The sequence below is a fragment of the Strigops habroptila genome, chromosome 4, assembly GCF_004027225.2.
Source record: "Strigops habroptila isolate Jane chromosome 4, bStrHab1.2.pri, whole genome shotgun sequence".
NCBI classification, from domain to species: Eukaryota; Metazoa; Chordata; class Aves; order Psittaciformes; family Psittacidae; genus Strigops; species Strigops habroptila.
Window position 1 is genome coordinate 44,609,328 of NC_046358.1, and position 25,980 is coordinate 44,635,307.

Here is a 25,980-nt window from a genome sequence, read left to right on the forward strand (position 1 = left end):
AAAATTGTTCAGTAGACACCTGTATGTAGCAAATAGATTTTTTTAAGCCATTCTTACCGTTAAGGTCAAAAAGAAGCAATCATTTGGTTTTGTTGATGCAATGCTTGCCCATTCTCTTGATTTATCCAATAACAAGAATACACAAGAATTTGAATCATCAGAAAATGCGGCATGGGATTTATATATCCATTCTTAACTATGATCACTAATACTAACATTTTACCAAAAATTTATAGCTGTAAAAGAGAAATATCACTTTCTTAAGGTCATAGGAGTATGCTGAATGGCACTGAACCTTAAGAAAAGGTCATAAATTGTCAGGCTGCTATTTCTTTTTGCTCTCCCTCTCTCACTTTCTCTCCACTTTTTAATTTTTCCACACATTTAATAAGAACTATTAACACTTTAAAAAGCAGATATGACAGCAGACATCTCTGGATTTGTCCTCTTATTAAATTAATAATAAGTAACAGTAATAAGTAGAGCTGTCTCTGAGATTACATAGTACTTACTTACAATTACTGTTTGAATTTTGAACCCCAGCCAGATTTGGCTGGATCTTGAAATTTAAGCAACTGCTTTATACAGATAGATAATTTTTCAATATCTGACTACATAATTATGGACTTCATAGCAGTTACAGTACAATTATGAATCAGTTTGATTAGTTTATATTTTGTTCCCAGCAGCTCTTGCCTTCAGAAAAGAATTTTTTTTTAATGCTGAACAAATTTATATATAATATCTTACTTAAAGTTTTGAAATAATTTTGGTGTAAGAATTTATTAATGAGGTCAGCTTTAACAAGATTGTTAATGGCAGATATGGTAAAGAAGTCCAGGTACTTAAATAATTCAGGGGTCTGGTATTGCAATGACTAACTTATGAGTCTCAACAAGAAAACAGAATCCAGATTCTTACAAAAGAGTGTAGCCTCCCTGTATTTTATAACTATAAATTAAAATGGTTTCCGAACACCAGCATACCTGCTGGTTTTGCTCTGTGAACACCACTCCCTGCATTTTAGTTTGCTTCAAGATACATGGTGTCTTGTTGAAGATTTTGCTGTGCGCTATATATGTTCAGGGGATCAAGTATTCCTTCCTGACTTTCAAATGACTGAACCTATGAATAGTTATTCCTGTGACTGATAACACAGCAGGTCATTTGCAACCTTTCTCCCAGGATATGCTGCCATGTTAGAATAACAAAAGGATTCTGTGGCTTAGCACATCATGAACATATTCTGCAAAGAGTTAATCTATACAGCTCTTTATTAATTACACATTATTTTCTGATCTGAGATCTTGGTAACTCAATTTATACCAAAGCATATGCAGGACCAAGCACATGAAATGTGTACAAGTATGTAACTGTTGGAACTCCGTGACACATCTGACACTTTGACTGCAATCATACTTGTTATGCTCATTAATCATTAATTACTTTTTGTCTGCACAGAGCTTGAAAATACTAAGAGTTATATAAGCTTTGCATATTATTACTGCCTACAGACAGCAATCTGTGCATGACTTTGCTTCTATGGCTTTTTGAATTTAACAAAACATAAAGAGTCATGTACTGTCAGCTAAAAAAAAAAGTACACTAACATACAACAGTGAAATTTTCCACAATCTATTGAGAGCTGCTGTCCTGGTGAGACTTCATCTTCAAATTGTGTTTCAAACCCAAACCACCCCAAACCACTAAATAACCAAAACAAACAAAAAACCCTACACTTTGCTTTCACTGTTACAATCACACTGACTTTGAAACCACCTTAGAATTTGGTCTCTAATGTTCACTTTTCTTTTCCATCTGTGACCTGTATCAGGTTTGAATAGGACTAATGCTGTAGGGTGCAAGCCAGGGTGCATGGGGAATTTAGCATCTTATATGCTACCAACATAGCTGAAAAAACAAATCAAATGAAAGAAAAAATAAATCCTTACAAAAGGAAAAGATAAATCCTTAAGAATTGTTTGTGTACTCGAAAGCTTGTATAATAAAATATTTTAAATCCCCCTTACATTAAAAAAAGTCATTTTCTCAATTGTTTCCTTATCCCTAGTCTTTATTTTGTTATGCACAACAAAAAATGGCAAGCAGAGTCCAGTGGACTTCTATACAGACAGTCCATTAGTCACTGCACGAGAATGCTGCACTGTTTCCTACAGCCACAGGAGGTTAGCATTCTAGGAGAATATTCCAAGTTTCCTTCATCCCATTTCAGCCTGGTTACTGATTTGAGTCAAAGGAGGCTGCTTGTTCCTGTGCCAAGTAACACCACTTGTTCTAACAAAAAGATAAGTTGGAAGAAGATCAAATGGTTTACTCCTCTTCCTTCCAACTGACCTTGCCCCGACCCTGTTCCACAGTTGCTTAAAAGGTTCAGTCTCCCTCTCCCAAATGACTGCAGCAAAAGGGTATGCACTCACAATAAGTGCCACTGGCCACCTTCAACACTAGTCAAAAAAAAAAAAAAGAGTCTGGACACAGACTCAGCTTGTCCAGCAGCTCGCACTGCAGGGTTAATCTTGTAATTCTACCCCTCTCCCATGTTTTCTATGATGTTCTTCATATCTTTCTTTAAAATAAGTAAGTACATATATAAATAAATTTAAAAAATAAAAATAACTTACTGATATTCTTCTGAAAGACTTAAATTCAAGATAGGTAAGGTGGTCTGATAGCTCCTCTGGCTCAAGGTGATCAAAAAGAAGTGAGACTTTCCGTTTCTTACTGGTGTTGGTCTTTACACGCTGTGTCAGCTTTCTAGACCAATCTCTAGAATTTCTTTTAGACAAAACAGAATTACCCTGAGTTAGTTTCTGAAGAGCAAAATTTTCCTCTCTCCCTAATACAAAAGTATCGTTTTCATTCCTTACTGCAATAAAAAGTGAATTATTTGAATTTCTAAACAGCTAGTTCCTCTCATACATTCGCGATTATATGACAAAATGTTGTTAGTGTTTATTATACTGATGTAGCAAGTAAGTACAATACAACTATTATTACTAAACAGCATGAAATTATATATTGCACTTCCAGAATTGCTGTCCATAACTTTGTTCTCAGTGAACACATCCAGTGCTCCTCCACTTAATAATTCTTACAGGTTTTCTTGACCAGCCTTTGAGTATGAACTCTCCCCCTATGCTACTCACCCATAGAGTAATGAAATTCAATTGAATTTGAAAAAGTAAAAATCCTCTTTCATAACCAGATATAAAATGTATGCCAAATTCTGATCTGCTTTTGCCTGTACATTTCCAAACAAATACAAATTGACACTGTTATACAGTTCCACAGAGCTATCTTAGTCTCCTTGATAACAGGGAAGGTTCTCTTCCCAAGAAAGAACTACGTGATGTATAGCTGTAGGATTTTTTTCTCGAGAGGACAAGTAATCTTCTAACTAAAATCACATAAAATAGAATCAAGAGTCTTACAATGTAATAAACTACATCTTCTCATTTACCTTTGGCATTAAAAATATAAACACACTTTTTTAAACTCATCTGTTACCCAATCAAAATGTATTCTCCTTTCTCATTGACTTCAAGTGATCCTTCAAAGTCATTAGGCCTCCACAAATTTTCTAGGTTCCCTGGATAGAGTAAAATTTATCTAGTGTAGAGAATCAGCACAAAGTCTACAGTGCAGTTAAATTCAACCTAAGCCATTCTTGAAATATTCTGTTTCTCTACGTAATATATATATAATATCTATAATGAAATATAAACTCTTCTGAGGATAGGTAATATATGACTTATAAATTTAACCCACTATAGAACAATTATCCTGCTATACTGGAGAGACATTATATTTGAATACAGGAAATTCAGAGCAAAAGTTTTCTGAGCATGTTGAGACTTCAGCACTCACATTTGAGTTGTGTCAATTAGACGACAGTGTAACTCCTCGCCATTAGCTTTAACTAGTTCTTGAAATTCCTCCATAGTTGTGGACAGTTTAGAGTCCATTTTGAACATAACCCAGAACTCTGTAATCCAATACCTATTGCACATTGAAAATATAGAAACACAAAAATAAAGGTTTTACTCTAACATCAGTAAGGCTGAAAAGTTGTCCAGGATCATTTCAAGTGACTGAGTGGAATTACTAAGGAGAATTACCTACTGAATACAATAGTTTGCTCAATATAAAAATAGCAGCAATATCCCACTTCATTTTTTTAATAGACTTATACAATAATATTAGACACAATACTACCAATGCTAGCACTGTCAGCTTTTACTGATGTTTAAGATACAGACTCAGTTCAAAACTGTGACCCAACAATTCATGCACCAACTTCAATGGATGTGCACAAAGCCGGTTGGGTCTTTCTGTGTAAAACTACTAAAGTGAACCTTGAAAAGCTGAAGTAGTATAGCTGTTTTTCCTTTTAACATCAGCTTAACATATGCAAAAGCATTCTTACGTATGGCACATGGACAGCTGCAGACTAATACCTATCAAGCAAGAATATTCTTACCTCACAAAATAGCATATCTTTACACACAGCATGGAAGATTTACTTTCTAAAGCACTAAGATAGGTAGAAAACTGTTAAGGAAAACCACATCCATTCACATATGACATGAAATGTAACATGCTTGATACTTCCATACCTGTAAGCAATAGGAATCATTCTACTGATGACAAATAATATCAGTTTAGGGTTTTACACAAGTGTATACAAAGTATATCCCAGGATTGTTAGCAAAAGTTTACTGTAAATATGACTACTGTGAGCAATACTGATGTAGCTGACCAAATACTGAGTAGTGTTAAGTAGTGAAATGATTCTGCTTTCTACATGTTTTTTTCTCTGCAACATGCCTCACAATTTCTAATAAAACTCATGCACATCTCACTAGAATCTGAAACAGTAATACTAAATTCATCAATTTCTGCTTTTATGAAGAAGGCCTTTTCAGTTAATTACAATTCACTGAAGATTTTCAAAAAAAGATGCTATTTTCTTTTAAACATAACCAGTTGTATACAATGGTAGAGAAAAATGTCAAATGCCTCTCCCTGCAAATCTCACCTTTCTAACTACACAACAGTTTTCATTTGACTTGCTGTGATAACTAGAAAGAAACACCCATCTTTTTAGTCTATTAACTCTGTAAAACACATTTTGATATTGTAGCCAATGTCTTTTGAAGACATGGAAATTCCATTTGGAAAATGGATTATGCACATCTTGATTCTTCTGCTGTAGATTACACATATATTTTCAGTGCTAACACATACAATTTAATGAAAATATCTTGTGAATCCTACCACAATCTGACTGAAATTAATGGCAGCCTAAAACTACCACAACAGAGAGGACATACCATCCAGAATGTAAGCACCCATGTTAAATGCTTAAATTAGGCTGACTATAGAACTAGTGAGGTCTGAATAAGTTCCCAAATATTTTGAAGGGCCCTGAACTGAATGTCTGAACTTAGATGGTTCACAAATCAGCCCTAACTATCCAAAAATCTCTCAAGTAATTCAGGGGATGGAAAATAGTGAAACTGGGACATCTGCAAGGTGTTTCAAAATACAAGAGCCCAGGCCACCTGATCCATTCAAAACCGTCTTTACCTTTCAATATCTTTACAGGGAGCTATACACAGGGTCAAAAAACAAGCTTGCAAAGTATGCAAGTCTGGTAAAAGTTTGAATCACTTCTCTGACTGTAGAAAATGTTACTTCTCAGAAACATACAAGCAATCACTTCCATTTTCAAATTGCGTATGAGCATAAGTTAAATGCAACACTACAGCACAGTTGGAGCTTAGCACACTTGATCCAACACTTGCAGTTAGAGAAGCAGCAGGACAGTCAGAATCCAACACTACAGTAAAGCTTGGTTGTAAATGATGTTGCTTTTAAAACCCAGTAAGATACAGAAGTTGGGAAAAGAAAGGATTATCTAAATTAAATTGTATCAAAATTGGCTGGAGATTCTTAGCATGTCAGGTCTGCTTCCTCTACCTAATCTCCTATCCAATTAGGTGCAAACATTCTTTAAAGCTAAGAAGTCCGGTAATATATACCACAATTAATTTTTTTTTTAAAGGCTAGTATTGCCAATATGATCTTTGTTGTGAAAAATCTAATGAGCCAGAAACACATTTTTATGAGTCCAGGCAGTTGTCTCAAAACAGGAGTAAATAAGAGGGAAAAGCTTGTTATTTATTCCAGTGCGTTTTAATTTTGATAGTGTGAGTAAGAAATAATATTTGTTGAAAATTTTCATCTCCAGATGATACAATTAGAATATTTTCAAGAATTGCTCTTTTGTTCCTTGCTCTTCTACTTATATGGAGGACAGAAAGAGAGAGAAAGAGATCTGAAACTTAGGCCTAGGTTCACAGGACCTAACTGAGGTGCCTACATTAATCTTACACTTGCTAGATATTACCTCAAAGGCCAATGGAGGGTGATTTATCCTACTTAAAATCTGAATTGGAGTTTCATCTTTTGCTCTGTGGATGATAAGCTAAACCAAAAAAAACCTAAAAAAACCAAACCCCAACCTAAACAAACCGAAAACACAACCAAACCCTGTGAAGAACAAGTATATTATTTAGATAATGGAATAGTAATACACCCAAATATTAAATGTCCTCTACTTACCCATTTCAAAATTGTCAAGTTATCTAATATTACCTTAACAGCAGGTGAATATTAAAAAGGATATAGATCAATGAGTTTCTGGAGCATGTCTGCCGAGGAGATGATAAACTGATGCATAGCCAGAATTATCTTTAGCAGATGGTTGTTTTGATATGCATTTCCTTCTAAATCTGAAAAAAAGAAGGGGTATTCATATTGAAATCTTGGTATACCTCAGTAAAAGAGGCTTTTTCAGAATAGTAATTCTCATCAGGCCTGTTTACCTATGCTATTTCAAAAATAGCAGTAACATACTAACTTGGGAAGTGCATCATTTTTCTGATGAGAGCTACATACCAGGATTTGGAAGACTCTTACCCAATTTAAATAAATAAACAAATAAATAAAAGTAGGGCAAGCAAAAAGGCAGTTGTGTGTCAAAAGCACTCAAAATATCCATATAATTATTCATAATGATCCCAGCCCAGCAATGCACTTCAATGCTTAGCTTTAGGCAGATCAGTATAACCTTTGAAACAAATTAATGAATTGCAGAGCAAAAGAATTCAGTTACTGATCCATACCAGTCAGTCAGTGGCACAACTGAACTTATCAAACAGAATGGCCATATTCTTAAGTGTTTGTAAGGCTTTTTGTATAGCTGACATACATAACACTGAAGTACATGCACAGGTTGCATGGAATGCATGGAATGAGATACAACATATGCAGAAGCCCATGGGTTAACCTATTCATACTCCTGGTGGTGGAGCTAAACATCCTAACACATTTCCTCAAACTATGTGTTAAAAGGATGTCACTTGAAGAAGGTTTTTAGACGAGATCTATCTTAAAGGTCTTGTGGTCTTTTTTTCCATATTCAAAAAAGATCAAGGACATCAAATGTAGCAGAATGTTTAAAAGTTTCCATTTCTGTAACACAGTAGTGAAAGTGTTTGTAAATATTAACAGAAGATGTTTTTCTACAGCCTGCCATGAGGGAACCAAAGTAGCCTGAATTGGAATTAGACACCCTTTCAAACACAAAAGAAGATCTACCATTTTAAATAATTTTAAATACATTGTCCTCTATGAGGATAAATGTAATTATCACTTCAACCAGCATTAACAGGAACAATATACAGAAGCAATGCGCAATAATGTAATGGAAGAGGAAGGTGAAGCAGCAGATTTGCAGCATATGAAATGGCATCTAACATGGAGGGGGGAGGGAGGAAGGATTTTTAAATTGCACAACATCAAAAAGAACATTAAACTTAGCCCACTTGCAAAACAAGGTAATCCATGTTAGTCGTTAAGCAAGAGTTTCCTATGCCCTTCTACAGGAACGTACTGAATGTGAAGAGAGAACCCCAGAGCCCAGGTCTTTCTTTTTGAACAATACATTGGATCTTTCATAGGACTAATAAAGCCTGATTTCCTCTAGATCTGTCTCCACTATTTTTCACTACACAATAGTCCTATTATCACAATATGCTCCCCCGAAAGTCTTTTCCTTCTCTTCCCCACAACACTGCCATAACTCCTCACTCATGCTTAAAGCAATACATGCTGTGGTTGAATCCAGGCTGTCCGGCCAGACAGCAAATCAAATCAGACCCCTAATGGGCTCACACTACTGCTCTTACACCAATGTGGGCACCAATCTGGATGTGTCTCTTCTACACAGGCAATTCTTTGAGATTCCTTTCTTTCCATCAAATTTTAGTTTAAGATGGCAGACAGGCTGACTCTATTTCATGCAGAGTAGACGTAGTTTAGTAGGAAGGTGGCTCAGAATGGCCTAGATCTGTAGTTTACAAGTAAAGTTGTGTTGTTTAGCTGACTGTGAAGCCCTGAAAGCAGAGGACATAGCTGGTATGGGTAACTTCATTCTTCTAGCAAAATCATTGTCAGTTTGGAGGAAACTCAGCACAATAAACAGTCTTGAAACATCTTACTACAGCCAGCCTTTCAGGCAAGACAAGCAGAAAAATCCTGATTAGCAAATTCTGGCAGAGCCTCTGTGAACGTGCAGCACCCAACTGCGAACACTCAGCACTATCAAGCCCAGAGTGAGAACTTTATGCTCCAGGTGATCTTCAACACTTAACAAGAGAGACCAGTTCTAAATCTACCTTCTGTAGTTACACTTAAATTACACTTAAACAAAGCTTCTTGACTTATACTACAAGTTCTCAGTTTCACAACATGAACTGAAGTTTATGCATTCCTTGTTTCACATTCTTATACTTATTCAGGCCTGTAGTATTTGGCATTTTGTGCTCTTCCAGTGTCTTCAGGAAGAGTAAAACTATTTTAGGCCTTGCACACAGAGGCCTGCGTCAATTTTCATGCATTTTACAAAACCTGGTGTTCTGCCAGAACCTCCATCCAACAACTCTTGTTTAATCAGAAAAGCAGTTCAATATATGCTTAACTTGGAAGCCAAATGGTTATGTGCACACATACTATTAAGTATATACAGCTGTAATTAAATCACCAGCTTTTCAGAAGTGCTCAATATAGATCATCTCCAGCTGACAAAGACAGCAAATAACTCACTCTCCTAGCAGTTTTTCCTCTGTGCGTATTCCAAAATCATGTGCCATTACATAACACAGGTACCACTTGGCACAAGGCTCCAGGTTGAATTTCTGTCCTCTAGAAGGTCTCTTTTCCATTTTACCAAGATGCAGAGAAAAACAGTATGTTCTGCCTACTATTAGTGATTAGGTCAACACATTTGTGGTATCTTCTTGCATAATAAAAGTGCATTTATGCTTCATAACATCGAGACCTAATTATCTCACAACAGAGATAGACTGCATTACGATGACATGCAATTATTTTGCACATATTAAAGCAGTACTAAGTTTTGTGTTATCCATTCTCTCACCAAACTAAAAGGCTCATCTCCACAAAGAAAAACATTGTATTAGTGATGGTTTAAAAACCAAATTAAAACACTCTGCAGTAAAAAAATCTTAAGGTTCCCAGTACAGTTCAGCACTGAGCAGCAAGCCTTAATGGAAATGTAGCAGCACACAATTTTACAAACATATGCCATATCAAATATTTAATGTCATCTTCCTGCCCAGTTTTAAAAGGAAGCACTTTTCAAGTGCATGCACCATGACATAGCAAATGTTACTAAAGAGGAAAATACTGAGTCTGATTCCTCTTCTATTTGTATTTCGAACATTAATAATTAAAAGCAAATCATGGAGTTAAACTGGTAAAAGTCAAGAAGAGACTCCAGCTCAGTTTCAACTTCTGAACTGTCATTGGGTCTTTCACATCTCTGACCACTACGTCACTTCTTTTTGGAGAGCCAACCTTGTAAACAGCTGTGTGTAAGGAACTAACAAAAGTTATGTTAAACTGTCTCTGTGCAAATGGTGAAGCAAATAAGAGGGCTTTCCTGACCGTGTTGCAAGAGTGTTTCTGAATGCCTTTACAGCACTCTCTAGAACCTCTAGCAGTTTGTTTTAAAACTTTGAGACTCATTTTCATTTCCGTTTGTATACCTGTTTCTAACCACACACCCTGATGAGCAAAAACCACTAAGTGAATACTAAATAAAGTGGAATGGGTGTGTTTCAGTCAATTTATCTTAAAGAAAGCTACAAAATGCTGTATAATCCTCAGCTTTGTTTTACTGCAGCAAAACACAAATAACCCACTGGTTACATGCTTTTCCTCATGCAAATGCCCTTATTGTACTAAGTTGGTTTAATAAATATTCTAAAACAAACAAGGCAGCAGGAGTTGAATATACTTTTCCAGTATTTAACTACAGGAGTGAAAACAAAAACATTTAGGGCTAAATATTTTATTATCTATATAGTAACTCAAAGACACTAAAAACTACAGTTACAAAAATTCCATTGCATGTGAGACTCAGTATACACAAGAGTGAGAGCATCCTAATCTAGGCCCATTGGCCACTCTATTGCATGATCCAATCGGTGGCTCCCTGTTATCTGTGATTTAGAAATAAACTGAAGTATCACTTGTTTCCAGTGAATACTTGCAATAACCAAAGTACTCAAAAGCCAACAAGCCAGGCTTTAAGAACATAGTGCCTGCTTTTCACCAGGTGCTGATGGCCACCAGGCCTGTGGTAAATATACTTAAAGAGTATGTTCTATAGATAAGATAATTGTACTGAGACCTTCCAACTCATGAGTGCAATATAAGGCAACAGGAAAAATGCGAAGGATGTCTCAACTGAACTCAATTCTGCAATAAAGAAAAGTTAGCTTTTCTAGGTCTAAGAGGCCTTTATTTCATAAGCAGGTTCCACCTTTATCACCTGGTGTACCATTTGAAATTAATCAGAAGTGAATCACAGAGCACTGACATCACGTGATCTATGACTAAGCTACTAAGAACATGAATAACTTCTAAACTCCCTTAAGTCTTTCACTGGTTATCAAAAAGTAGCGCCAAAAACCATACGGTGCAAGAAAGCATCAAGCACTTGCCAGGAGTTCTTGTGTGATGGTTTAACCCCAGCTGTCAGCTAAGTACCATGCAGCAACTTGCTCACTCCCTGACCCCCACAGTGGGATACAGAGAATCGGAAAAAAAGGATAAAACATGTGGGTTGAGGTAAGAACAGTTTAATAACAAATTACAATAATAACAGAATCCTACCATAGAATCATAATGGTTTGGGCTGGAAGGGACCTTAAAGATCATCTAGTTCCAACTCCCCTGCCATGGGCAGGGGCACCTTCCACTAGACCAGGTTGCTCAAAGCAACCTTTTCCAGTGCCTCGCCACCCTCACAGTAAAGAATTTCTTCCTAATACTGAATCTAAATCTACCCTCTTTCAGATTAAAGCCACTCCCCCTTGTCCTATCACTCCATGCCCTTGTAACAAGACCTTCTCCAGCATTGTTGCAGGCCCCCTTTAGGTACTGGAGGCTGCTATAAAGTCTCCCCAAAGTCTTCTCTTCTCCAGGCTGAATACTACTACTACTAAATAAATTTATAAATACAAATACTACTGAGATTAATAGTAACGAAAAGGGAGATAACAAAAAGAAAGAAATAAAACTAAAAACTGAAAAGTCCTTGACTTAGGTTAAGCACTACCTAGCAACAAGTAAAACATTGGTGTGTTATTAACTCTATCCCAGCCAAAACAAGGACATCTAGTTAAGTGCAAAGCTGAAAGTCGCAGGTTGATACACCTCTACACTCTAGTGCTACATAGAATTCTTTAAGATTTCTGCAAAGTGGTGTAGTTTTTTTGCTTGTTGTTTGGTTTGGGATTTTTTTCTGGTGGATTAAAGATGGTGTGGGGATGGTGTTATAAATTTCTGCAAAGATTATTAAAGCAGCATGTGATTTGAAAACAGGGGGAACTGATGTTCTTAAGGTCTCAAAGACCTTGATGAAACACACAGACGTAGGAAATATGGAGGTACGTGTGGGAGTACATGCTAGGGTTAAGTGACTGAACTGAAACAGCCATAAGTCAATGTCTCTGCCCCATATGTGAGGTGCAGTACTACGAGAAAACCTTAGAATGGCTAGAAGCAAACAAAATTGAATGAAATATTTCATGAGTATTTCATGGACACTTCCTGGAACTTCCCTTCACGAACAGGAAACACACTGTTCCCCTTCAGCTTAAAACTTGTGCAACACATAGTAGTCTTCTTACTGCAGGCTTATTATTGCTACTTGGAGTTTGGTATTCTGTAACAGAGGTAGTCATTTAACTCTCTTCATTAAATTGATCACATTTGGTCAGAATCAGATTCATGAGAAGCCACCATCCTGCTCATCAGTTACAACACCATTCTTGAGGGTGAACAAGCAGATTCAACTCAAAAAAGCGTGTTTAGTTCTCAGGCTGGAAATAGCCTTTATTTTTTAATGACAGCTGAAAGCTCGGCTGATGGCAGAAATAAGGGCTAAGGAGCTAATGTACTCTATTCCTCTGCTCCAATGCAGAATCTCAAAGGCAGTATGCTTCAGAACCAGTTTAATTCATTGTTGAAGTTCTACAGTGACAAGGACTTCACAGCCTCTGTAGGTGACTTATTCCAGCACTTGAGCATCTCCATCATTAAAGAGTTCTCCTTATTGTCTAATCAAAGACTTCAGGCAACTTGGCAGCTTAAGCCCGTTATGCCTGACTCCCAGCAGACAGGAAAAACATTTTTTTCTCTTATCAAAATATTTTCTCTGTGTAAGGATTGCTCCCCTTGTCTTTTTTCTGAGCTAGGAAACACAAAATCTGTCAATCTTTTTCCTTAGAAGCTAGGTTTTCTAGATCTCTGGTCAACTTTGATGTCCTTTTCTGAATCCTTTGCAGTTTGCACCTTTATGAAGCAAACCTGAATATCGTACTCCAGAGGAGTTCTTAGCATCAGAGTTAGAATATTATTTTTAATATCCTGTACATAATGCCTTTATCTACATGTACATTTTTATATATGTAAGTGTACATATATAATGTATAAATACCAAAAAAAAAAAATTAAGCACACACATCCCTCTATGCATGCACTTATCTTAGAGCTTCTGCAATAGTACACTATCACTAAACCATTTTCCATTTTAAAATTCATTTTCACATTGAGATACTTTTCTGCAGAAATGCTGTATAACAAAGACTTTACTATACTGTTTTTACAACTGATTACCCCAAATGCAGATCTTTGTGCATATCCTTAGTGAATTTTTCTTTAATTTAAATAACTATTTTAAGTGCTTAACATCTTTCAGAAATAACATAACTTAATTACAATGTCCTTATAAAGATGAGGCACTAATTAGGTAAAAGAATGATTGTTTTAATTTTAGCAGCAGCAGAAAGCAGGTGGAATCTTGAGCTCTCCAGCTTACATTTAATTCTATGCAGGATGGTGGTTTTCCCCCTCACGCAACAAGAAAGCTATAATGTTCAGTAGAGAGCACCAAAATACTGAGGGAATTGCGCTAAAGCTTTTTTTATATTTTATTTTTTTTTTTTATAAATAGTCTTATTGTCCATATGTGCTTGCAGCTACTAAGGGAGTCTTACATAAATTTATTTACACAAGTACTTGGTCTTAGGAGTGAAAATTCCAAAGTTAAAATGAGAACAAATCAGTATATTCCTGAGAATCATACTACTTTGTGATCAATCTCTGCACCCATAGAACCCTAAACAAGTCACGTAAACACAGATGTTGGAAGAAACCCTATAAACTGGAGGCTTCTCCAAGTTTACTTCCCCCTCCAAACTTCCTACAGAAAGGGGAGAAGGGGGCAGGGGAACCCACTGCTGCTTTTCCAAATATTCATTAACAATGCAGATATATCCAAGACTCACAAGTGAGTCTAATATACATCCAAAAAGGATAATAAGACTGCTCTGTATGAGGGTAGGGAACATTACGGGAGAAAAACCTCAAGGGAAAGCCATTACCCTCTCTCAGAAACAGCTTTTTGGAAAGCTACATCTTGCAGAAAGAGCTCTGGGTGGGTAATTCTTTAAAATGAAAACAAGAAGATAAAAGCTCTTGTCAAGAGGAGATGGGATGATTTTCAGAAATTAAAATGTACTTCAAGAGAAACCAAATGAAATGTGGGTGGAAAGCATTCCATTAGCCTTGGAAATTCAGATCAAGTACATAGAACAAGATAAAAAGTTACCACACACCCCCCCATACATTGTTCTACAGCATGTTTAAAATATTGATTTTAGCAAATTTAGATGAGAACTTTTTAATCAAATAGTCTTTTTCTCCAAAGCCTACAAAACACAATTTGAGCGTTCAAGACTTTTTGAATGCTTTAAATCATGATACTGAAGCCACGTGCAGCTTTTGAGCTGCAGGCAACTGTTGAATAATTCAAGTGTAATGCCTGGCAACACAGCTGTGCTGGCATAAGTATTGATGGACAAGACAGACTCCCAGAACAGAATCAGAAACTTCTGAGGCTGCTATCACAAGTGACCACTGAACCCAGCTGCACGCTTAGCACTTAGTCATCCCACAACTGCAGTGTTTTATAATAAGCTTCTAACTGCATGATTGATCCTGGGACAGCCAGTCATCAGATCCAAGGAAGCAGGAAGTCAGACCTATCCGAAGGTTGAAACTATAACGAGTAGCAGACACCAAGCTGCTTTCCCCTTGGGGATGTTGATGTTGAAGATTGCTTAGATCCCAGTTCCTGGCCTTAATTTTCACTACTGATGAATACTCCAACGTGACTCCTGCTCTAGTATTTCTGACTTACTGTTCCAGGCTTCCCTCCCTTACATATCTAAGCTTCCTAGTCTTTGCTATAACTTCTAGATATATTTCTGGAATTAGTGTTTACAGACTCTCTGGAAAACTAGTTTCTAACCCAGCAGTTGGGGCATGCCTTCCCACACTGCCCCACCAGTGAGTAGGCTGAAGGTGGGCAAGAAGCTGGGAGGGGACACAGCCAGGACAGCTGATCCCAACTGATCAAAGGGATACTCCATACCATGTCATGTCATGCTCAGCAATAAAAAATGGGTGGAAGTTTGCCAGGGCTGCTGTTGCTCAGGAACTGGCTGAGCACCAGTGGGCTGGTGATGAGCAATTAGGGTTTTTCACATCACATGTTTTTCTTGGGTTTGCTTGGGTTTGGGTTGTTTGGTTTGGTTTTGTTTGGGGTTTTTTTCCTCCTTTAACTTATTAAACTGTCTTTATCTCAACCCACAAGTTTTCTCGCTTTTACCCTTCCAGTTCTCTCCCTCTTCCCACTGAGGTGGGGTAAAAGCGAGCAGCTGCGTGGTGCTTGGCTGATGACTGAAGTTAAACCACAACAGTTCATCCTTAGACTGAAACATCTCTTGTTCACCATGGACCAAAAGAACTAAAGTTTCAGAAAAACCCCACAGCTTCATGACAAGCTTAAAACATACCTAATCAGCAGGTAGCACTATCAAATATCTACATACAGAAGAAGCTTCCCAATTACTGATTCAAGCTGGCTGCAATACGCCAAATATTCAACAGAGAAACAATCCCATATGTGTTCAAGCGTAAGCTTTATTGGTCCCATTGTACCAGTTGGCCTAGTGCAGAGCAGAATCTTATGCCTCCTAAGTACTGTTGCAGGTATCTGATAATTTTCTATGTTATTCAACCTAAACAAGTACTTTTTTCTTTTTTTAATACTTTTTAAAAACACGTCATACTGTAGATCAACATTAAACATAACTGGTTCTCCTGAACAAAAGGAGAAGACAATCTCACCCACATCCAAAGTGAATATTTTGAAGGTGAATCTTTTTCCAAAAAAAATTAAAGGTTTAAATAGAAAAGAATCTCTTGACATCTCACACTATTGTTCTCTGCCAAAGGAGCTCCATACCTCAAAAAAAAAAAAGATCTTCTCTCTAAATTCAGGCACAAGGCACTGAATTTTTCTTAACATGACTTCTATATACATTTGAGTCTTAAAACTGCGGTGTTTGGAGATTCTAAAACTCATCTCCAATACAATCTTAACAGCTCCCAACAGGTACTCTCTTATCTTTGCCTTTTGCCAGCTTTTGCACTTGCACCTTCTTACCTCAGAAACAGGGGAAAAAAGTGGTATCATGTTTAGGAAGCTATCTTAGCTTTTAATCTCCAGCCTGTCCTGCATAACATAAAGATACACTGAATTATGTAACAGTCTAAGGGAAGCCCCTTCTTCAGACTTTTAAAAAAGCAAGGCAAAAATACGTCTTCACATTTGGCAACACACAGCAGAACACTGACAGACTTCACACTAAAGCACACAAAACAAAACCAGATAACACAGAAAGTAAAATGCTTGGGGAAGATAAAGGACAAGTGACTTATTTCTTGCTTCAACTTCATACATAGATTGAGGTGAAGAAAACTTAAATTCATACATGAATAGAGAATGAATTATTTTCTATTGCTATCTAAGCTTTTTTGCATAGTTAAATAAAATTTATATTGTTTTTCTGAAGTCACATTTAGAGGCATGAAGGTAGAATTTTCTGTCATATCCTTGTGGTAAATATAAGTAAAATGGAAACTGGTTTATAAAGCAAGAAATCTAAGATTTTTCATTTTCTTTCATGACTTATAATTTTCCAAAGTCAAGAACTATTGAAAAGACTGAAGTCAAATTAGCTAAATAGAACTTTAAAATTATATGTAAAGATATGTAAAGTTTCTTTTCTTTGGGAAAGTTTTTTCCACAGACATCAGGTTAAAACAGAAATCTATTTTCGTTTTGGTACAATCACAATTAACTTTAATAGGTAGCTAAACAGCACTTAGTATTCTCCAGAGCAGTAACTATTCTTCTGTTCCCACAATGTCATGCATTCTCCAGAGCAGTAATGACTCTTCTGTTCCCACAATGTCATTAATTGATCATTAACGTAGTTTCTGTTGCCAAGCAATACTACAGTTTCTGCACTGTATGTGACCAAATTGCACCCAGATTACTTAACACACAGTGATCAACAACATTTTAATACAGAACCATACCATGAACAAATTTTAACTACTTCTGGGGGGACTGGATACCTCAACATTCAGCCTAGGCTTAAGGGGTGAGGGGTGGAAACCTGCAAGTTTGTGGAACATGAGAGAAAAACAAATGACTGTTCAGGCAAACCTAACAGAAAGAAGTAAATGACCAAATTTGCCTTATGTGGGTGTGCATATGCCTTGAAAGAAGTAACTGCCTTTGAGTCAGAATTTTGTGTTAGAATTTGGCATATAGTAAATTGGGTAAAAGGACACAGATAAATTCGGTACTTGAACTGTGATTGTTTTAGTAGTTATTGTATGTTTTAACCAGACTGAAAAATGTACTTATGTTAAGACTACAGTAGGTTTTTCTAGATAACTGAAAGGGAAAAAATGGATAAAATTTTCAAATTTTCTATAGCTTAGGGGAGAAAATGGCTATAGTTCTCTTAATGAGAGAACTCTAACTTGCCTGCTTCATTGTTTATAAAATGGATGCAATATTTTCTTGGATCTCAAAGAATTCCTAAGACTCAATATATTTTTGCATGGCATTGATAAAAGAGTGAGCTATAAAAATATTATCCGTTCACATAACTAGACAGCTCTGCTAATGTAGTTAATTTTTATTCTGTAAAATGTTAACTATGATTAACTTGTACAGTTTTAGGCAGCTAGCACCTAAGAGAAAATCAGCACCAGCACCTTTGACAGATTTCTGATTTCTATCAGAACATTCCATGGCATCTTTCATCCAGATCAGTCTGGAAGTGGTTTCCAGAATTTCTAAGGTTTGTCTGCAAACAAGCATTTCACTTTATCATACATTGAGGCAACAAGCTAGTTTAGCACCAATCAGGCATCATAGAACAACTTACATCACAACTTACTCTTAGACCAAGCTGCCTAAGATCATTACAACCATGAGGAGTTGCAAATTGAAACTAGATTCACATAAGTTTCATTAAGAACATGGCTAATCTTTGAGGTTATGATTTTTAACTTCTTCAAAAAGTAGTAGCCATGGGTTTAAATCTTTATTTTAACTCCTAGTTTTGTATTAAAGTTTGACATAGGAGTATAAACAACTAACTCCACTGCAAACTGTTTATTGTGGTTGAACTTCCACACAGAATTATGCCAGATGCTCTGGGAAATGTTTTGTTTGCTTTCCCAAAGCCCTTTTTCTTACATCTCTCTTACGAAACCAGACACAGGGATACTGCATGGTGACATGCTTTTAAAGAGGATGTTTCATGATATCTTTATTCCATTAAGCACACTCGTCTAGCAGTAACTGAAATGCCCAAATTGTAGGATAAGCATAGGTCTGTGTGCTACAGTAAACATGCTTCTAGCACTCAAATGTAAGAGGCTAGTGAGTAAGATCTTGCACTCATAGGTTAAGGACAGAAATACTTTTGTAACACTAAAATTTTGAGGTCTTAGGGATTTTTCAGCTCTCAAATGACCCTCAAATGTTTTTAGGAATACACAAGTGTTTGTATAAAGCATGACCTTCAAGTGCACTCTTGGCATTGTTTGTTAGGTAGTTCTAAGTAACCTTTAAGGACTTCAGTACAAAGCAGGAAGATAGCAAATTGACACTATGCTGAAGATACATTTCATCCTGACTGCAACAGTTTTTAAACACTTGTAAAAACAATTTAAACAAATGGTGGGTTTTGTTTATTTTGTTTTTCCTTTGGCCACAAATGTGGCCTAGGAAAATGTTCTCTAACCCCACATGGTCTATAAATATTTATGCAGTCTCATAAAGCATTTGACAAGCATGACGAGCTTTGTCCTGCCTGACATTCTTGTTTCTAAATTGGAGAGACTTGGATTGGGTGGATAGACCACTCAGTGGGTGAGAAATTGGCTTGATGGTGACACTCAAAGAGTTGTGGTCAACAACTCAATGTCCAGTGGCAAGTCGTGTTCCTAAGGGGTCAGTATTAGGACCAGCACTTTAACATCTTTGTTGGTCACATGGAAAGGGGGATCGAGTGCACCCTCAGCAAGTTTGCCAACACCACCAAGCTGTGTGGTGCAGTTGACATGCTGTACAGAAGGGATGCCATCCAGAGGGACCTTGACAGGCTTGCGAGGTGGGCCTATGCAAACCTCATGAAGTTCAACAAGGCCAAGTGCAAAGTCCTACACCTGGGTCAGGGCAACTCCAAGCACAAATACAGGCTGTGCAGAGACTGGATTGGGAGCAGCCCTGAAGAGAAAGTGTTGGGGTTGTTGGTTGATCAGAAGCTCAACAAGGCTTGGCAATGTGTGCATGCAGCCCAGAAAGTCAACCATATGCTGGGCTGCACCAAAAGGAGCATGTCTAGCAGCTCAAGGGAGGTGATTCTGCCCCTCTACTCCACTCTTGTGAGACCCCACCTGGAGTTCTGCATTCAAGCCTGGGGCCCCAACACAAGAAAGGACTGCTGGAGAGAGGCCAAAGGATGGCCACAAAGACAATCAGAGGGCTGGAGCACCTCTCCTATGAAGACAGGCTGAGAGAGTTGGGCTAATTAAGCCTGAAGAAGAGAAGGTTCTGGAGACACCTTAGAGCAGCCTTCCAGTACCTAAAGGGGGCCTACAAGGAAGCTGGAGAGGGACTTTATACAACAGCACGTAGGGATAGGACAAGGGATAATGTTTTTAAAGAGAAGTTTTGGAAGTCCCATCCCTGGAAGTGTTCAAGGCCAGGTTGAATGGGGCTTGGAGCAACCTGGTCTATTGGAAGGTGTCTGTGCCCATGGCAGGGGAGTTGGAAGTAGATGATCTTTGAGGTCACTTCCAACCTAAACCATTCTATGATTCATCTTAGTCATCGTGCATGGAGACCTCATAGCAGCCTGCCAATATTTGAAGGAGGCCTACAAGCTTGCCAGAGAGGGACTCTTTGTCAGGAACTGTAGTGATAGGACAAGGGTTAATGGGTTTAAACTTAAACAGAGGAAGCTCAGGTTAGATATAAGGAGGAAGTTCTTTACTGTGAGGGTGGTGAGGCACTGGAACATGGTGCCCAAAGAAGTGGTAAACGCTCCATCCCTGGCAGTGTTCGAGGCCAGGTTGGACAGAGCCTTGGGCAACAAACATGGTCTAGTGTAAGGCGTCCCTGCCCACGGCAGAGGGGTTGGAACCAGATGATCTTAAGGTCCTTTCCAACCCTAACTATTCTATGATTCTACTCTAATGCAAACTTTCCTGGAACTTGAATAAACCTCTACTTTCAGCATCTCCTTCTCATCATGCTACTGAAACACTGATGTAATGCTGATCTCTCAGATGTAGTGATCATCTACATGACTTAACAATATCTCATATGATCCTCACTGTCTCTAAAGCACATGCCTATCATTCTTCAGTTCAAGCTAAAGAAGAGCAAATTTGTGAGGTAAAAGAACACAAACTCATCATCCCCAAGCAGATATTTAGATGTTCAAGTTAATGAAACTGAAAAAGCGTCTGGTCTTCAAAACAAACAAACAAACAAACAAAACCAAAAAAAAAACAAAAACCCAAAAAAACCTATGCTATACTGTTCACATTCTAATGTCATCATCTACCCAGCACTCTTGTGGACCCACAGACAATATCACCAAGACCCAATCTTTGTTTCTTGCCTCCTTAGCATAGGTTTTCAATTAATTTGGCTGTCTGGACAAAACTTGTCTTTCTACAAAACATCCTGGAATCCATTTACAAGACTGTGGCAAAGTTTAGCCTTCTCATTTCTTCCTTTTATCCATACTGTAGGATAAATAACTTATACTCATGTTCTTCACAGCTGTAAGTTTGTATTAATTCTCAATACCTTCTTGATCAGAACTTCTCATGATATTCTCTGCATATATGGCAAAAAGCTGCTGACTTCTTTTACACACCATTGTTGACAGCAGCTTCTCTTACACATTATCTGCTTTTTCCAAATTTGTATAATTGAATCCAGGAACATACATTCAGCTGCATTCTTAATATAGGAATTGTTTGTGTTGTACAAATTGTTTGTTTGTACACATAATATTAGCAAGTGCAGTATAATATTAACATGATGCAGTATATATTCTGGAATGTAGTGCATCATCTCTACCTACTGCCTATTGCTCTCCTTAACCCTAGACAGCAAATGAGTCCAGGGCTTTTTCCAGAAAGTAAACTTAAAATATACAAAGGAAATCTGTGCTTATGTCTTAGGGGTTTCTGTATTTTTAATGCTGAAATAAAGCTTGCTCAGATCACAATAATTAATTTCTAAAATAATATACAAAATATTATAGGTCAGCATATGTGAGACTGAATGTGAGACTGAAGATATAACCTCAGTCTGAATAGAACTATTACACAGCAATAGCTTTACATTAATACTATGCATGGAAAGAAACTTTGTTCAATCACTCAGTTTACTACTAATCATTCAGCAACTATGTTTTTTCCCACCATTTCTCTCCCTACCTCCACCCTTCCTCAAAATCCCAGATTAAAGTTTTTTCCATCTGTTCCTTTATTGGCACAATGATGTGAATGAACTTTGCACAGTGGTTTTATTGGTAGCTACAAGAACCTTCTTTAAAGAATTTTGTTATGTAGGTTATATATAGTTGTAACAGTTGTATTTTACCATTTATTTAAATATCCTACTGGGAAATTCCAACATGGCTTAAAAACATGCATTATGTCAGAAAAGATGTACAAATACAAACACTACTATGAATTGCCCAATTCTAAACTTCTGCACCACACGTCATAATCCTAGTAATCAACAGTGAGTTTAAGATTATGTTTGTAGATGCACTACAATTCACTTTGCTAGATCTATATACCACTTGTGAAGGTTCAAGAAAACCCTGTTTAGTGGACTTACTTAACTGAGGTAAGAAACCCTTTAGAAAGATTCACATGCATATATAGCTGAACTGGACAGGTACGTTTGCTTTCTTTTGCCACCTTATTCCTTATAACATATGAATGCCCAGGAATCTGAGAACACATAAGCATGTGTATGCTGTTATACAAAATATTAAAAAAGTATTAAAATAATTAAGCCATAAATAATGTCCTATTCAGGGTTTCACCCACGGTACTTGAAATCAATCACCGTAATAATTTTACTAGATTTTTATGTTACATTTATCATACCCTTTTTTCATAAAAATGTGGACACATTAATATTGGTCAAGTAGTCACAATATTAAAATTGTATGAAGGTCCTCCACAGGCTTTAGATGTCTTATCTGACTCCCAGTGAACCAAAACTTATAAAAATATTAATCGACATTTGTTTAGGAATTGGGGCTTTATAGCATCCAATGAATATGTTCTTTACAATAATTAAATGGAGAAAAGAGCTAAAAAGAAGCAAAACATTACTGACAATTACATGTTTCACCAGTTTTTCTCAGCCATGCATTTCTCTGCACATGCTGATTAGAAGGCTTTAAAGTTTAAAAAAAAAACAAACATAAAAATTTCCAAAGAATGTGAAACATCAGTCATTGTTTATACAGTATTTATGTGCTTTATCACTAGATCACCACTATGTGTTACTATTTAACTATATTGATTAATTATTTTAGACCCTAGTGGGTTTTCAAGTACATTTATTTTCTAAGGACTACTCTGCAGCTAGGGCTTTGCCACATATGGTTTGGGAATACCTTACAGGGCTGAAAGACAGCACCAACGAACAGATGAAGTATTTACAAGCAAATTATTCAGAATCATTTTGAGTGCCTTCGGTACTAACACATTTTAATAATATAAAAGAAAAACATATTTCGTAATTAAAAAGTTGGAAAAAGAAACTAGGGATGCAGAAATTGGGGAACAATCATGCTTGTCCATATATTAAAATTCTTATTGTAAAAGGATAAGTGGGTAACTGATAGATTCAAAAAGGTATACGGTTGTGATTTTTATTTGTATTCTTTCTGTTTTGTAGAGAAGCAAATTCAAATATATACAGATAATGCAAGAAGATGAATGTTATTTCATTCATCTAATTTAAAAATAGCCCTGCTAATTTCAAGATGTTTTATATAAACACACTCTTTGCAAACATTATGAGAATATTACTGCAATATGTGAATATTATGATTACTTGCTAAAGTTTACCAAATTGGAACAACAAAAAAACACACACAGAAGTATAGATGGCTGGCGCTTGTCTTATTCTCTCAAGCAAAAGCAGTAGCCACACTAATCTCTTAGCACATTTTACACATATATATGCATAAACAGATTCACAAACCTATAAGAATGTGGTCACCTACAACATAGCAAAGTTATGCCTTTCTACTCCACTAATAAATCAATGTAATTCATTAGTAAGTGACCTAAATGTAGCCAGAATGGTAACAAATTAACGAAATTCTAAAAACATCCAGCCACTCACCGAAAGACTGAATGCAGGTTTCAAGAAGATCTTCCAAAGTGGCCCCTTTGGCTAAGTGCCCCAACGGCACCATCGTGACCTGGGTAAGATGTGAGATGCTGGGACAATGACCAATCTGCTTCAGCTCAAGTGCTGATTCAGGGGCTGTGCTGCATGCTTGGGCAGGTTGCCTAAAAGAAAGCACAATAGTGAAGTAAATACACGAAGATCCAGTGGTAAATTTTACACTGCATGGGAAAGGAGGAGAGATTTGAAGGACAATTATCCCCCTGTAGCTAGGGTGCTGAGAGCCATAACCCTCCCACTTAATACGCACACCAAAGAGACTGCTCAGTAAGTGACTTCCCCCTCTCCTCGTTCTAAATATGGATTGTAGAGTACACAGTTATAAAGCTCCTTGAATCATCTGTCAAGATTTTCAGAAGTACTGGTTCTTTGTTGAGGACTTATGTTTACATTACAGCATAAGCATAAAACCCCCTCAAACTACGTAAAATGAATATTGCTATGCAGTAATCTATCACGTATATGTGTGCCCACCAAAAGCAAAGGAGAAAAAAAAAACCAACCTATAATCAAATAATACACATACTGGAAAATGCCAGACTAGCTTTATTCATTTCATTAGGAAAATCACTATTAGGTAAACAAAATATCAGTGCAACTTTACAATGAAGTATTTCACAATTAAAACCAAAACAAATCAAACAAAGCATATTAATTTGCATCTATCTAGTTTTAGGCTTGTATTTTGATCATATAAAATCTTAGATTTCAAGAACGTGTATGTTTACAGATAATATTAAAGGCTGTTCATTGTTTGCATACAAGTTCATAATTCTGCATGAAGTACTAAATAGGTACATTTTTATATCAATGAAAAGTGCTGAAACATTTTTGCCTACAAATAACAGGAACCACCTCAAAATCTGACTTGAGAATATAACCATACAGTTCAGAAAAGGGCAACAACCACTGGTGTTTCAAAAAACTTGAGTTTATTTCAGGGAAAATTTACACTCCACAGTCTTCCTAAGCAAGTGACTCCAGCATCTTTAAGATGCTACCTTAATCTTTCATACAAATTTTCTTTGAACACTATACTAGACTTCACTAATAAACAGTCCTAGGTAAAAAAGGCATAGAAATTTATCCAGTGTGCTTATCACATACAGAAAGGGAAGGAAAAGACACAAACATTCCCATACAGGCACTCCTGGATGAAGTTGGAAATATGCACACCTTATGAAAACCGATTGGACCCTACCTCACCCCAGTGAATTTCAAGCCCTTTTCTGTCTCATTTGAATGCTGGGAATGCCCTGAAACTGCACATGATGTCAGCCACAACCCAACACCGACCCCAGGCTCCGTAATTACAAAACTCAGGAAAATCCAGGCCAGACCCTGCAGAAGTAGTGACCATCACTCAGCTCCTCTGTAGTTAAGCTAACAGTGGCTCTGCAAAGAATGTTCTCTTCCCTTCCCCCTTTCTCTAAATTTCCCTCTTAGCTTTGTGATCTGACTTCCTGTTCTCACATAAAAACAGCAAGGGCCTGTTCAGCTTTCAGGGTTTTCTTTTTACAAGCTGAACCCCCTCTCTTAAGTTTATTCCAGTGCCTCTTGAACACAGGGCATAGGATCTTAGCAATTCAGTAGTAACGAAATAGGAGTTACAGCACAAGATATTTTTAGGTCTTGGCAACAGAGTGTAAAAAAACCCTAAAACGTCCACACCCCAAAAAAAGTTTGCAGTAACACTGTGGCTGACTTGGCAGCACTGGACAAGCAAAACTCAGCCGGTGACACGTCTGAGACTAACCATTCATTAGAACGGATCCCCTTGCCTCAGCTGCTTGACATGAAAAATAGATTAAAGCCGGGGGGGGGGGGGGAGGACGGGACGACACGACACGAGAACCCTGCATTTCCACTGCACGCTATTTGGCGGTGGGGAAGAAACCACAAACAAACGATCACGAGCTCGAGAAGCGGCACCGGGGCAGGTGGTGTTTCCCCGGCGAGCAGGGTGGGCAGGAGCCTTGCGCCCCGGCCCCTCGCTCCGCGCCCCACCGGCGGTGCCGCAGGTAACCGGAGCCCAGGCGAAGGCCGCGCCGCCCCTCCCGCCCAGCGGTCTCGCCGGGACCGTAACGTGAGGCTCTTCGCAACCCGGGTTGACCGACCTGCCCGGCGCACACTCGCACTCAAAAGGGTGAAACAACGTCCTCCCCACACACACTCTCTCCCATGCTTCTTTCCCTCCTCTTTCCCACCCGGCCTCCAGGAAGCCCCAGCCGCTCGGACCACCGCCTGGCGAAGCCCCCGCCGGTCAGCACAGCAGCAGCGCACCGCGCCCGTCCCCACCCCGCCGGGCGGGCTCCTCACGCTCTCAGGCACGGCGGCGTGTGACCCCCAGATCCGCCGCCGGACCGCAGCCCACCCCGCGGCGGGGCACCGTTCCGGGAGAG

At 37.8% G+C, this 25,980-nt stretch overlaps 1 protein-coding gene across 4 annotated transcripts in view; it reads right to left on the bottom strand.

The window, feature by feature from the left end:
* The window catches only part of RASGRP1 (RAS guanyl releasing protein 1), a 45,390-nt gene that overhangs the window by 18,934 nt on the left and 476 nt on the right, over positions 1–25,980 (bottom strand). For 2 of the 4 annotated variants that reach the window (XR_003990871.1, XM_030481871.1), the window contains exons 2-6: positions 23,513–23,682; positions 6,713–6,818; positions 4,502–4,564; positions 3,889–4,020; positions 2,643–2,796 (exon numbers count right to left, since the gene is read on the bottom strand). Coding sequence is in view for 3 of the 4 variants with exons in the window: in XM_030481871.1 (XP_030337731.1) it covers positions 2,643–2,796; positions 3,889–4,020; positions 4,502–4,564; positions 6,713–6,818; positions 23,513–23,682 (625 nt within the window). In the remaining variant the exon portion in view is untranslated. Of the gene's footprint in view, positions 1–2,642; positions 2,797–3,888; positions 4,021–4,501; positions 4,565–6,712; positions 6,819–23,512; positions 23,683–24,376; positions 24,431–25,334; positions 25,366–25,980 lie in introns of those variants that run through there. The other 2 variants (XM_030481873.1, XM_030481872.1) reach the window with 2 other exon arrangements.